The following is a 13908-nucleotide window of genomic DNA, read 5'->3' on the forward strand; positions in this document are numbered from 1 at the left end:
TTTTTTAATAAGGATAATAGATTTACCTGGCATTATCAACTACCTTCCGGCCCCATCTGTAAGCCCAACTAGCCAATGCTGCCCATGACTTGGCTACTTCAGGTGCCTGTACTGAAGACAGGTGATACAGCTGCCCCAAAATGAAGTCAGGTTCTCCAACGCCAATATTTACTGTGGTGGTGGAAATAGAGCAACAAAGGCTTACACACAAAAATAACACATCTGATTCACATTTATGAGAATAGTGATCTCCAAAATACCAGTATACTGTGCTTCAGAGACTGAGACTTCTATATATCACTTTAAGGAGAGTGGAGAATTGGAAGGGGAAAGAGAAGAGAATATAGATTCAAGTCAGGTAGAGAGCACGTGTTGAACAGAGGCCTAAATTACATAGGAAGTCCAGATTCAAATAAAGAAAAATTTAATTGTGACACTTGGAGAAATCTCCTAAAAACAACCAACTTCACTAACTGCAAAACACATCACAATTGTAAGAGAAATGAGAGTTGAGAAATAAAAGTTGTTTAGAAAGAAGATGAGTTACCCCTCGAGGAAAAAAAATCTTATAATTGTTTTAAAAGTTTATTAAAGATATTTAAATATACCGGTAGATCTTTTATATTCAGTGTCTGGGTGCTAGATCTTAAGTGAGAGTTTAAAGTTATCACAAAAGCATAACAAAGGATAGTGCTGCCCGTAGAGAATTCATTCCAAGTTCCTGTCGTTCCCATTAGTATTTAAATTCTACAAAACACCGAAATATGAATTTTATGTAAAATCTTAACCTAAGTCCAAAAATCCTTTTTTTTTTTTTTAAATAGCAAAGCAGTTGTACCACATTTAACTTTACCAGTGCAACTGGCTCCGCCCCTTCTTGGAACCAACACATCTGAGTAACCATATAGTCCGGCAAAGCATAAACTAGAAGGAGGAACTTTTACCTGTAGATTCACTTTCAATCCTAGGATATTCCTCTTCTATTGTATTAACAGCTGGCAGGTCAATCAAAGTATATACGTTTTTAGACAATGTAGAAAGGCCAGTGAGATTCTGTTGCTGTCGTGCTCTGTATACTTGCTTTAGTTGTCCTGAAATCTCTTTCCATTCAGCTTGAATCCATTTAGCCAGTGTAAGAATAGACTTAGCTACTGCATATTCGGCTTTGGCAGATTTGCAGAAGGATATGGCACAAGAACTCAGCATTTCCATAGCGTGTGTTGACTGACCTATATATCAAGACACACAGTAAATTTTTACTAGATATGTTAGTTTTATTCAAAGCACTTCCCTGTAATCTCAAATTCCACAAATTTCAAATGCAGCTTTAACAAATTATGAACAGAAATGAGAGACTGCCTTTTTCTATCTGCTAATGTTACTGGGGTATTATAAGAGAGTCTATACTACAGGACCAAATATTTGTAAGAGTTAAACTTATAATATAGAAACAATTATATACTCTCAGCAATTTGTAATAAAGGGATTTTCTCCTCCTTTCCTTCAAATCTAAACAACTGAAGAGAAAAGCCATTTTAAAATACTCAAACTGAGACATTAGTTACTGGGATAAAAGCAATTTTTAGCTTTACTGTACCATTATGATTTCTTGGAAAAAACAACCTGGCAAGAAGTACCATAAGCCATAGTATCTGTGTGAGGTTATCAAACACTAACCAGCTGTGTATAACAATTTTGTTTTCTCAATATCAAGTTCAGGACTCCATTTTTCATCTATTTGACCTGGTGCTGACAATTTTTTGAAGTGCTGAACTAAATCTTGAGCAGTAGTGGTTTTTCCCAGCTGAACTTCACTGCATTGAGCAAGCAATCGTGTGGCTAGGGCCACATTCCCCCGTTTTCTAGCAAATTTTGCTGCCGTTAGACCCAGTTCCATTAGATGACTTCTAACAGAGACAGTTTGTTCTGAAAAAGAAAGCAAATTTTTGTTAACAAAATCTTGTTTTAAAGCAATAATTGCATTTGGAACACACAGCAGATGATTCCTCACCATGCCAGCCACATACAGAATGCAATTACCAACAGAGGAAAAAAACTGCACTCACTCTTGGTCTTTTCTTAGTCCATATAAATTCTAACATTCGCTGTATGACTGCTAGAGTTTTATCTGGAATGATTATAGAAAGATTTTGAAGCAAGAAAGATTTCCCGGGCAACAATATTAATTTTGATCATGGCTATTCTTACCAACCAAGAAACTGCATATTTCCCCCAGCACCCCAAATGTTTTTTCATCTGCTGAAATAATCGTTTGAAATTTAAATCATATAGCTCTTGGCTGTTTTGAGATTTTAATTCCCCAGTATCTTACAGAATTTGTTGCCTATTTGAACCCAAATGTTTTCTGGAGAGATAACATCTCAAAGTCTGGCAAATTTATAGCTAGTATTACAGATTTATAATTGCACATAAAAACCACTATAATTTATTTCAAGCCTCATGTTTCCTGACATCATGGATTTCTTTAGATACTAATTTTAAGGAAATTATCATGTTAGATACTATTACATCATTAGCACATAAAGCTATTTTCTGAGGTGTTGTCGTTCTTACTGTGATAAATGTGTTATTCTTTATCCTCTGTATGGAAATGTAAAAAGTAAAGGAAACAATAGATATCCTTGCCTAGCTCCCCCGTGTAATTCAAACAGGGGAGTTTTAACTCTAAAAGGGACAGCTGCCAGTATAAAGAGCAGTTATCCATTTAAGGAATTGGGGGTCAATGTCAATATGATAGGACTACATAGACAGAAAGTTCCACTCTATTCTGTCAAAAGCTTTCTCTGTATCAAATTCTAACAAAAAGAAATGGACCTCTTTTGGATTTGGCACTATGTTGTAAACCTGTGAAAACTTCCAAAATAAGTATTTTAAAAAACTGGTATGCTGGCTTAGTCTGTATACTACTTGCTTTCTCTTCAAAGAGATGAGAGCTGCTCAAATATTTCTAATTGGTTTGCCAGAACCCACATTTGTACAGAGCTTCAGATCATGATAAACCTTCATTATTCTTCCAGGCACCTTTTTTTTCTTTTCTTTTCTTTAAATGATCATTAAGTGGGAGTTTTCTTTTCTGAAGATAGAAGAATGACTTAAGGGTTTTTAGATTCTCGACAATGGTCCAAATTCATTATTGTGTGATTTTACTGATACATGTTTTTATCAGAAGACAGATAAAATCCAGAGTATTAGATGGGTGATTCACAGCAAAAAAAAAAAAAATCACTGACAACTAGTGAAGAGTCTGTTAGGTCAAGTGATATATGAGATGGCTTTGGAGCAGAAGGTTGTGGGCTCTCGCCCTTCTAATATGCATGCAATTTAACAGATGGCTGATGTCAGAGGCCACAAAACTAGTTACGTAAGCAAGGCAATATTTTTGCAATTTGTTTACTTTTTTCCATTTTAAGACTCTATTAGATAATATAAAAGTAAAAAAACCTGTTTGGAGCCAATTTTAAAAACATTAATCACTCTTCCATAGTATGCTCTCGTCTCATGTAGCTAGTTTTAATTCCAGTTTGATGTTTAAAATTTGAGACTCATGGATTACCAAAAGAAGAAGAAAAATAGGGCGGAGATTTTACCCGTACCCAGCTTCTTTGCACACTGCAAGCATACTGCATACTTGAATTACTGTAAAGGAGCTTGATTTTGAAAACACACTAATGACAGCACAAGATATGTCTAAGAATACAATGGACGTGTTTAAAGATTTGAGGATGAGTGAATTGCATTATAGCAATGTTTCCTAAATATTTTATAACATACATAAGCATTTGCTAAATAAAACATGTTTATTTCATATTTCTAAGCAAATTATTTGAACTATGAAAATGCAGGTGCTTCTACCAAAACAAAGATCTAAGTTACTAATTCTGTATAGACACTTCAGAACGTTAAAAGTAAAATTTAGATACCTTTAAGTTTTTCCAGCAATTGATTCTGGTACACAGTATATCTTAGGGCATGCATCCATGGTCTTACATCATGCTGCTTGCACGATCGTAAAGCATCACTAAAAAGAGGAATAAGACAATCCTGCGGAATGCATAAAAAATGTCATGTTTGTCATGGAATAATGTAGAGCCTGTAGTTTTCAATACCTAAAGAATAATTCAGAGTGGAGTAAGCTGTAGTTTACTAATTTAAGTTTATATAGCAAAGTAACACCAAAAATATTTCATTAGTTGGACTGTTCGAGAAGGAATGTTACTGCATGAGAGAGGTGTCTAAAGTAAGGTCTGAAGAGTCCTGCAATGAAGCCCTTTTTACTGTGGGATTTCAGAGGTGCAGATTGAAGTGGTGTTAAATAGTCAGAAATTTTACTAACAGAACAAAAAAAATTATTTTCAAATGCAACTATGTTAGGAAATTCAACATGTTCTCAACTTAGTTTGAATAAGAATGAGCCCATCTGTGCAACAGTGTTCGTGCAATAGCAGTTCTGTAGAAAGACGTTACCTGATGCATGTATTAACATATGACCTTATTAATATTTTTAAAATTTATACACAAAAAATACCTCTGATGAAAGTCTGCTTGATACTGTATTTTCCAACGCAGATGAACAATATAACTGCAGAGTGCTCAACACTGGCAATGACTGACACACAGTCAACGTGGAAAGTCTTAAAGGTCCAACGGCTATTCGTGACGTCTGCTTCAGATATTTTACAATATTTCTGAAATAAAGATTTAGTGTTAGAAACTAGAACAGTCCATTCTATTAGCTACTAATTGTCCTTGTCTCTTTAATTAATAGATATTGATATTTATCAACATAAAAAAATTATGAACAGGCAACAGGCAGCAAAATTCAGCCTCTTCATATGGAAGAAAGGATCAAGTCTTGCATAACTTATAATTTATCATGCACAGTAAGGTCAACAGATTGTCTGTTACAAAGCATTGTTTACTGTCAACAGGCCAGGTGAACAACGCATTAGATCTCTAAAATTAAAATCCCTCCTTATTCTTTCTCGTAGCAGTTTATACTCCTAATCCATGAAAAACAACTTCATGTACTCTCAGAAAGGCGGCCAAACAAAAGCTTGATACTTAAATACAAGGAAGACTACAGTTACTAGAAAGTGGTATTTAACGGGTTACAACTTCTCACACACACAAGTTATACAAGGTCACTGTATTCACTCAAAGGTTCTTTAAACTTACTCAGTTATCAATTGCCACTTTTGTTCCTGTTCTGCGTGGTTTATAGCTGTTGCCAGACATACTGAACTTCTCAACAACTGTACTTCAATTGCTTTCTGAAATTCTCTTGGATCAGGACTTAGCATGTTAGGAAGCAGCTTCTTCATGTCTACAAAGATTATACATAATTCACAAATGGTTAAAAATGACCAACCATTACCATAATTCTTGCAATAAAAGTTTTGAAAGGAAGAAAGTTTGTGATAAGAATTGCAGAACAAATGTTGATAATTAATGAGAAAATTACATTTCTAAGTCCAAGTTCTTTTCTCAAAATACACACATCCAAAAAACAAAACAAAACAGAAAAAAAACCCCTACAATAGCATTTAGGATTATGATTGCCAATTATTTCTCAACTTGGTAAATAAAGTTACTCTGGAATCTGTATCCAGAAAGTCTCCAAGTATCATTTCTATACCGATATGGTACAGTATTTTACGCTTATAATAAGTGTTTAGTAATTACTTTGTTTATTATGAATTTTGATTTTATTTTTACCTATTTTTTCTTTGGATCCTCCAGTAAGTAGATTGATGTTTTCTCCAGGTAGCAGTTCTAGCTGTTCTGTACAGTCAGTAAGTTCTCCACATTCAAAGCTGCTTAAAGATCTGCAATTCAATTTTTATAGTTTTATTTCCATACTTCTACTTCACCTTAGTTGATGAATATCCTACAACTTCACAGCAATGAAAAGCCAGAAGGAGCACTACTAATAAACCAATTGTCTTTTAACATGTTTCTTCCATGTAGCCTTACGATATGTCTACACTTAGAGCAGGGGGTGTGATTCCCAGCTTGAAGAGATATTCACGCTGGCTCTCACTGGCTATATGCTATTGTTAACATGCTGGCTCACCGCAGCACAAGCATCAGGAAGGGCTAGCCACCCAGAATGTGTGTCAGAAATATTAGAGAGGCAATCAGGGCAGCTAGCCCACTTGCACTGCTGCAACTACATTCCATTTTTAGCATGCTTGCTCAGTCAGAGCTACTGTAGGTCTCTTCCAGCTGTGCATTATGCCACCAGCTTCAAGTGCAGACATACCTTTATTCAAAGCCCTGAGGATTTCACACAGTACTTTGGAAGGTGGAATTCAGAGCACATTCACATAATTTTAAAACAAAGATTTCCATCTTAATATACAATCATAATTTGTAAAATGAAGGTAACGTAGCAGAAAACACTTAATTCAATTGCTGCCATTCATTAAAATTTAGAAGCTATCAGACTATCAAAATTAAAGAATAAACATTTCAAAGTTTCATATTTATAGAAAATCATCAATTAGTCCACACACCTAGTGCTTTTCCACTAGGTGTAGGGATGAAGGAAGAAAAAGAATAAAGTACTGGCAAATTAAAGTACGATCCTTTCAGGGGAATAAAATTAAAAAGAGCTTTCCTTTATGTCCAAGGGCTGGGGAAATCCTGGTTCCATCCAGGTCAATGAGAGTTTTACCATTGACTTGTATAGGGCCAATAAAGAGGCCCTGAAATTTTTTGAAATTGAACTGCTTGGTGCACATGGCAAGAGACATAGGGCTTGTCTACACAGGAACACACAGAAAAAATAATCCAAACTAAATTTTAAAGGGGATTAGGTAAACTGCATTAAACCCCTGCATGAACCTTCTTATTCAGAATTAAAGTAAATTAAGGCCACTTTAATTCTCAACGGTAGCATCCACAAAGGGGTTTAAACTTAATTTAACTAATCCACTTTAAATTTACACCTTCGGTTAATTTTCTTGAGTGTTCTTCCAGAGACAAGCTCCTAGAGCAGTGGCTCTCAGCCTATTTACCATTATGGGCCACAATGTGTTACGTGGGCCACATCCAAAACTACCTGTATAAGGCCCTGAGGATGTCACATGGGTTGCAGCTGTGTCCTGATTGGGCCGCAAGTGGCCCATGAGCCGCAGGTTGAGAACCACTGCCCTAGAGAGTCTTGTGTAGGGCCTAGTTCACACAGGAGTACGCTGATAGCCTGCAACAGCCAAAATCTAACTCCTCACCCAACCCTTCTACCCTGTTGACAGCATATCAGTTGAACATTTCAGGAGACTAGATTCTTCTAGAACAGTATCAGTCAGCCAATTGAGATAAGACATTGAAGACTGAGCCAACAAGCCCCTTAACAGAGAATGTTATGATTCAAATGTTCAAGTGTTCTGTTACCATCTGCTGGCAGAAAGGAAATAAGAAGTGTCTGGACTGATAAAGAAGAAAAAAAAATCCATGTTCACTATGAAAATGTTTATATTCACATTAATACTGCAGATTTGTTTGATTAAAAAATTCTCTCTAAATACAGAGTTTCTCCCTTTTGCTTGATTCTGCAGTGAAGTCATAATCTTAAATGGGTATAGAGCAACCCTAAAAAGCTTTTTAGAGGGTATACAAATTTGGTGCCTAAAAACTTGGAAAATATGTAGATTTGACAGACTATCTGGATAAAACTATACCTGCCCCACACAACTCAAAATGATCAAATCTCTGTACCTACAAACAAACTATTTGTGGATGCCTAACATTGAAAATCTCTGCCTGCACAGACAAATGTATCTAAAAAGGATAAGGATATGAAGTATTCATAACTATTTCTAAACAAAATATTTTCAGATACATTGTAAAGACTTGCCCATATTATGGATTAACTACATGGCAACTTTTAAAAACAAGCCATTTGGGATATGTTTATATGAGGAAGGCCACCAGTTTTACGAACACAAAAAAAAGCACACTATCCTTAGAAACTAAAGCTTCTTGACAGACTTTATTTAAACTTTTCCCCAAGAATTTACTTTTAGGCCAAGTCTGCATGTGAGAAACTTCAGACAAAAGATTTTTTTTATGAAGTTTATTGGAGAAGTACAGACTTGAAAAAATAGATCTTCAAATGGAATGGCTACAGAAGTCTTATCTATTGCATTTCCAACTTTATTTTAAATAGAGCAGTGGTTTTGGACCCTTGGTCCACAGATCACATCTAAGGTATTTGCAAAAGATTGTCATTACCATAGAACAGTGGTTTTCAACCTGTGGTCCCTGGGGAGCCACAGACTACATGTAAGATTTTCAAAGGGGTGTGCACCTCCATTTGAAAATTTTTAGGGGTTCACAAATGAAAAAAGCTGAAACCCTCTTGAGTAACAAGTCAAGTGTCTGCTAAAATCCTAGGTGCACTTTTTTTATATTTAGTTCAAAAAACCTAAAGACTATCATGATTCATTAAATATATGCAGGGTTGTTGTAGCTGTGTTGGCCCTAGGACATTAGAAAGACAAGTTGGTGAGGTAGTATCTTTTATTGCACCAACTTCTGTTGGTGAGAGAGACAAGCTTTCAGACTTACACAGAGATCCTGAAGACCACCACTGTGTAAGCTTGAAAGTTTCTCTGTTGTCAACAGATGGTGATTCAATATATTACCTCACAACCCCCTATATCCTTAACGAATCATTAGATATCAACCAACAATCTTCTTTAGTTTCTGAAGAAAGCTTTAGAGTCAAAATATTTTAATTCACAAATCTAAAGAATAAAAAGATACAAGTGAAAGACAAGATATTTTAAAAATTATTCTAATTGTGAGAATGGATGAATCCCCTTACAAATTAAAAAATAACTAAAACAAATCCATTATCTTCTGCCTCCAAATAAACAATTTAGGAGCCTTTCCTAATCTTAAGAATCATGAAAGCCCCAATGGTTTATCTAGGATGGTGTCAATTCACTACTTATCTGTTATAGCTACTATACGTCAAGGAAGTTTTCCTACTAAATCATTATAGATTTTGCATCACAAAAGACAGACCTTGGAAACCACATGGCACTGATATGATGAGACTAAGAGAAGCTTTCATGTAACAGTTTACTGCTTTCAGATATATTATTGAATAAATTAATGAGAACCTTACTTTATGTAGTTAAAGTCTGCTTTTAAATTGACTGAGGTATTACTTGTGCTTTTTTTCAAGTCATGGACAGCATTCTGCCATTCTTGTACAGCAGCCCAATCAGCAATTGCAATGTAACATTCACATGCTTTGTTACCCAAGTAATTTATAACTTCAGGTGAAGAATCACTTGGTTTAGTCAGAACAGTTTTTCTAGCTTCACCTGTGAAATTAAGAAAATATTTGAGAAAAATAAGTCTTACTACTTGACAAAGCATTTGGAAATTATGTTTAAGGCAAAAAGTTTAATCTGGTTTAGATAAAATTACACTATATTTACAGTACCTAACTTCTCATCTATAGCATATTTTATTACCTGTAAAACTGAAATACTTATGCAAGAGGCTTTGGAAGAATTTAGTTAACATTTATAAAGAAACTGGAAGATAGAAAATAATCTGATCAATATAGAAGAACTAAACTAATATGTGCACCTGATAATACACACACACAAAAGTGTACAAAATACCCCTTCCCACTTCTCATGATTTTAATAGAGTGCTGTGACAAGGTCTCATTTAAGGCTTCTTTTTATACTATAGTACATTCATGAAGTATACAAATAACTGGAAATAAGGATGTATTATTCAAGTCTAAATAATTAGAGCTAAACTGCTTAAAATACAAAGTATATTTTACTGTGTGTTATCCTTGCTTTTATCCATCTCTTCACTAGGCCCCAAACCTGCAAACATCTATGCATGTGCTTATCTTTTCATACGTGAGTAGCCCCAAAATCTTCAACTGGATTTTTCAGTTAAACTTGTACCTAAGTGTTTACAATGTAAGTTACTAAGGTAATTTAACAAAGCTTTACTGTTGACTATATAACCTGTAAACCGCAACAATGTATGTACATATTCAGTACATGGAGTTTCTGGCCATTTTAAAAAGCCATTAATAATACTTACCATTCAAAGAATGCTTTGGGCTGGCATTATTGCCACTATTTGAATTGGCCAACTTCAGGACAGATTTATCAAAACCAGCTATGGAGCAATCCACTCCTGTCATGGAACTCAAGTGCTCCTGGTATTCAACAGTTGCTTTTTCAAACCTTAAATATTAAGATTTAATGTTTAGTCAACATTTCACAACAATGATTTTCTACTTTTTGTATACAGAGTTTGTATTAAAATTTCCTATAAAAGAGAATGAATGATCCCTGCAATGCCACAAGAATAAAACAAAGGAGGACTACAGAGGATCTCTCTCTATGGTAAAAGGTGGAAAACAGAAGTGGGGGAGGGGGGAAGCTACTGAAGGTGGGTGATATAGTTACTGATCTCTTTTATTCTTGGAACTTACTTTATCCTTCAATCCAAAACATCAAACCTTATTTAAAAATAAGGTTGAATAAGATGGAAAACAATTAAGGTTGTCAGCTGATAGAGATAATTTCACCTATATGAAACTATGTATCAGCTTTTCGTGCCAACTTCAAATTACTATGAACTGAAGCAAAGTTTACTTGCTGGCACTGTTCTAGAGGAGTCGCTTTAATATGATGTTTCACGTGAGAAGTCTGCCAGAAACTCCCCCTCCCTCGCAGGAGAGAAGCAACAACCCAGTAGGGTGAGGACAAGCAGAGCTCCCTCAGCTGGGTTGGTTTGGGGAGACAGAACGGAAGCCATGGTTAGTGGAATGAGCGTCACAGCTTGTAGACCCCAGTGATGTCAGCAGCTGGCATTTTACAATTTGAATTCTAGACTTGTTTTTTTTGTTGACTGTTTGCTCCCCCTAACTTCATTCTCACCCCTCCATTGCCAGTGACACTCTTCCTGCACTCCCTGCCTCTCAATGACCTTCCCCCAACCCTTGTTCCTCACATCTCCCTTGCTCCCCTGCCACTGTCCCCATAACATGTTTTAAAAGAACGAAGGAAAACCATGGAACAAACAAGACCCACGCTAACTGCCATGGTCTCTTTGCTTGTATGTGTACCTCTCTCCCAGCCTGATACATTTTCTCCTTTTTTTACTCCTGACCTTTTAAGATATTATTAATCCTCAATCATTTTTCCATTGAATTAAAGAAAGTAAAATTCTTCTTTGAAGTAGATGTAGCCATGTATTCCATGTGGGTGTGTGCACCCCACATACCAGTGAGCCAGAGATCTTTGCCTCACAGATGAAAGATGACTAGACTAACAGCTTTGTTATATTCACACAGGTTTGCTACTCATGACTAACAGAGGCAAATACTGGATTCTTTCTTTCTCTGCTTACAAGAACCACAAGCAGGAGACAGGGAGCTGTAATCTGGCAAGGTTACCTAACTGAGGCTGGTATGGTAAGGAGTGCTTATCAGACACTGCTGGTCTTGTGGAGGGAGCTGAAGTTGTTTGAAGGAGAAGAGCCATGAAGTTCCCATTTCTCTCACTCAATAGAGCAGAAGAGAAGATCACCATTGTGATCTGCAGGCCTGATTTGCATCCACTCTGCCACTGACTCTTCATGCCTCTGACCAGATCCTATTTAAGGTATGTCGACACTTAAGGCAACGTGTCTATGGGCCCTGACTGGTGGCAGAGGAAGGAAGTGGTAAAATGTTGGAGGGGGAGAGACAACGAAGCTAGTCCTGCAGGAAGACACTTTGACGCAGGCCAAACCAAACAGTTAAGCGGGGGGGAAGGAAGCACCTGTGACAGAGACAGAGGTGAGAAGAGAGATTAGGAGTGTTGTTTCCTTCAGTATGCCAGCAGGATGAGACGTATATATGGACACAGAATGTGTGTATGTTTTTCCCTCAGATGAATTTTAGTCTAATATGTAAGACAAAAGTACTTTGGTATGTGTGGAAAGGGTGCTTTCCTCTACATGTTCAAAAATCAGAAGACTGCCCACATTAAAACTATACAACAAAATATCTCTTCTATAAATTATTAGCACTACTGCCAACCCACAGAGCTAAGTATATAACCCATGAGGATCTTTTAAAAAAAAACAACAAAAAACAGTGTTTTATTTTAGTTTACTGTATACACCTAACACAGCATAAATCCCAAATTTAGGAGTCTTTGCCCTAAATTAAAACACAACCAAACAAAACTAGTCACTTTTCAACATCCCAAAGAGCATATAATGATGGCTAGTTTAAGTAGCAGTTGGGAATAATTCTTACTTTATTTATAACAAAAAATGTAAAGATATATATATTTATAATAATTGTATCTGACTTATTCCTTCTACCCTCTAGTCTTTGTATATTGCATATTTTCTTAGACTGTAGGAAGGGGCAGGGACTGTCATCCTATGCCTTTGTTCAGCACTTAATAGAATGAGATCACCATCATCATGATAGAGAGGCTCTGGGTACTACTGGAAAACAAATGTTAAACCAAACAATGTAAACCAACATTTCCCTTTTCGCTGCTAACCTTCCTTTCAGAAAGCAGCTTTGATCCATGAAGCAACTTCATTAATTGAGATAAAAATATTGGCACTTCATGTATTTAGAAAATAAGCTCACATTTAGACCAGTTCTCAGGGCCGCCCAGAGGGGGGCTCAAGTGGGGCAATTTGCCCCAGGCCCCAGACCCTGCAGGGGCCCCCATGAGAGTTTTTCAGGGCCCCTGGAGCGGGGTCCTTCACTCGCTCTGGAGGCCCCGGAAAAAACTCTCACGGGGCCCAGGCCCCCGGAGCTTCTTCCATTCCGGGTCTTCGGTGGCAATTCGGCGGCAGGGGGTCCTTCTGCTACGAGACCCACCGCCTAAGTGCCCCGAAAACCCGCGGCGGGGGTCCTTCCGCCCCAGGACCCGCCGCCAAAGAGCTGGGTCTTCGGTGGTAATTCGGCGGCGGGGGCCTCCTGCCGTGGGTCTTCAGGCACTTCGGCGGCGGGTCCCGGAGCGGAAGGATCCCCCGCTGCCGAATTACCGCCGAAGCGGGGGCCCCCGGCCAAGGACCCCAGGCCCCCTGAATCCTCTGGGCGGCCCTGCCAGATCTCCAGTCATTTGTGCCAACTTACCGTCCTTCTGCTTGCTGAGCTACAGAATTAATCCAAGACAGACTCTTCCCAACTATAGCAGAAGACCAGACAGCTATTCCTTGTATAGCTTCAGGGCAATGAAGCTCACATAGTGCTTCCACCAACGTCATAATTGTCACTTCTAATTCACTTCCCTAGAAATGAAGTTTAAGCTTAATTTAACAGCTCTTGTTTGAAGAGAAAAGCTATGTACATTGTTAAATGTTTTAAATATGTAATGCAATATTTCATGTTTATATTCTCAATGGTCACAGTTATCCCACTCCCTCAAAGAGTAGAGCAAAGAATCTCTGAAAACCAGACACTGTACACTACCCTCTGAAAAACACATCCAGCTCATGGCCTATACTTATGTAAAGACATTACTTTTTCACAAATCCCCAGAAATTCATCAGCAGACAAATCACTACCTAGGCATAAATCTAGAAAGCCTTCTCTGCTAAAAAACACACATTTTAAGAAGGTCAAATAACATTATTGAACAAGTCATCAGTACCCTTCAGCTTTTATACAAAGTGTTCTAAACACAGTGGTTTTTCCAACTCATTGTGCCAACATTTTGTAGAAAGATCCTCTCCTGAACCACATCCTCTTCCAGTCCTCATCCCAGACCTTGGTCAGAAATGGGTTGCTTTTCATAATACCAGGAAGGACTCCACAGACAAAGTTTGAAAAATACTGGTCTAGTGGAAGTTTTTGATACTTTTGCAAGTTTTAAACAGAGG

General features: G+C 37.2%; 1 protein-coding gene across 4 annotated transcripts in view; it reads right to left on the bottom strand.

The window, feature by feature from the left end:
* Positions 1-13908, bottom strand: part of SMG1 (SMG1 nonsense mediated mRNA decay associated PI3K related kinase) — a 114753-nt gene that overhangs the window by 32951 nt on the left and 67894 nt on the right. For all 4 annotated transcript variants that reach the window (XM_039490807.1, XM_039490808.1, XM_039490806.1 and 1 more), the window contains exons 23-32: positions 13163-13317; positions 10108-10253; positions 9158-9359; positions 5737-5846; positions 5197-5344; positions 4547-4706; positions 3942-4062; positions 1678-1926; positions 945-1229; positions 27-171 (exon numbers count right to left, since the gene is read on the bottom strand). In XM_039490807.1, the coding sequence (XP_039346741.1) occupies positions 27-171; positions 945-1229; positions 1678-1926; positions 3942-4062; positions 4547-4706; positions 5197-5344; positions 5737-5846; positions 9158-9359; positions 10108-10253; positions 13163-13317 (1721 nt within the window). The remainder of the gene's footprint in view (positions 1-26; positions 172-944; positions 1230-1677; positions 1927-3941; positions 4063-4546; positions 4707-5196; positions 5345-5736; positions 5847-9157; positions 9360-10107; positions 10254-13162; positions 13318-13908) is intronic.

The sequence above is a fragment of the Mauremys reevesii genome, linkage group 10 (genome assembly GCF_016161935.1).
Source record: "Mauremys reevesii isolate NIE-2019 linkage group 10, ASM1616193v1, whole genome shotgun sequence".
Taxonomy (NCBI): Eukaryota; Metazoa; Chordata; order Testudines; family Geoemydidae; genus Mauremys; species Mauremys reevesii.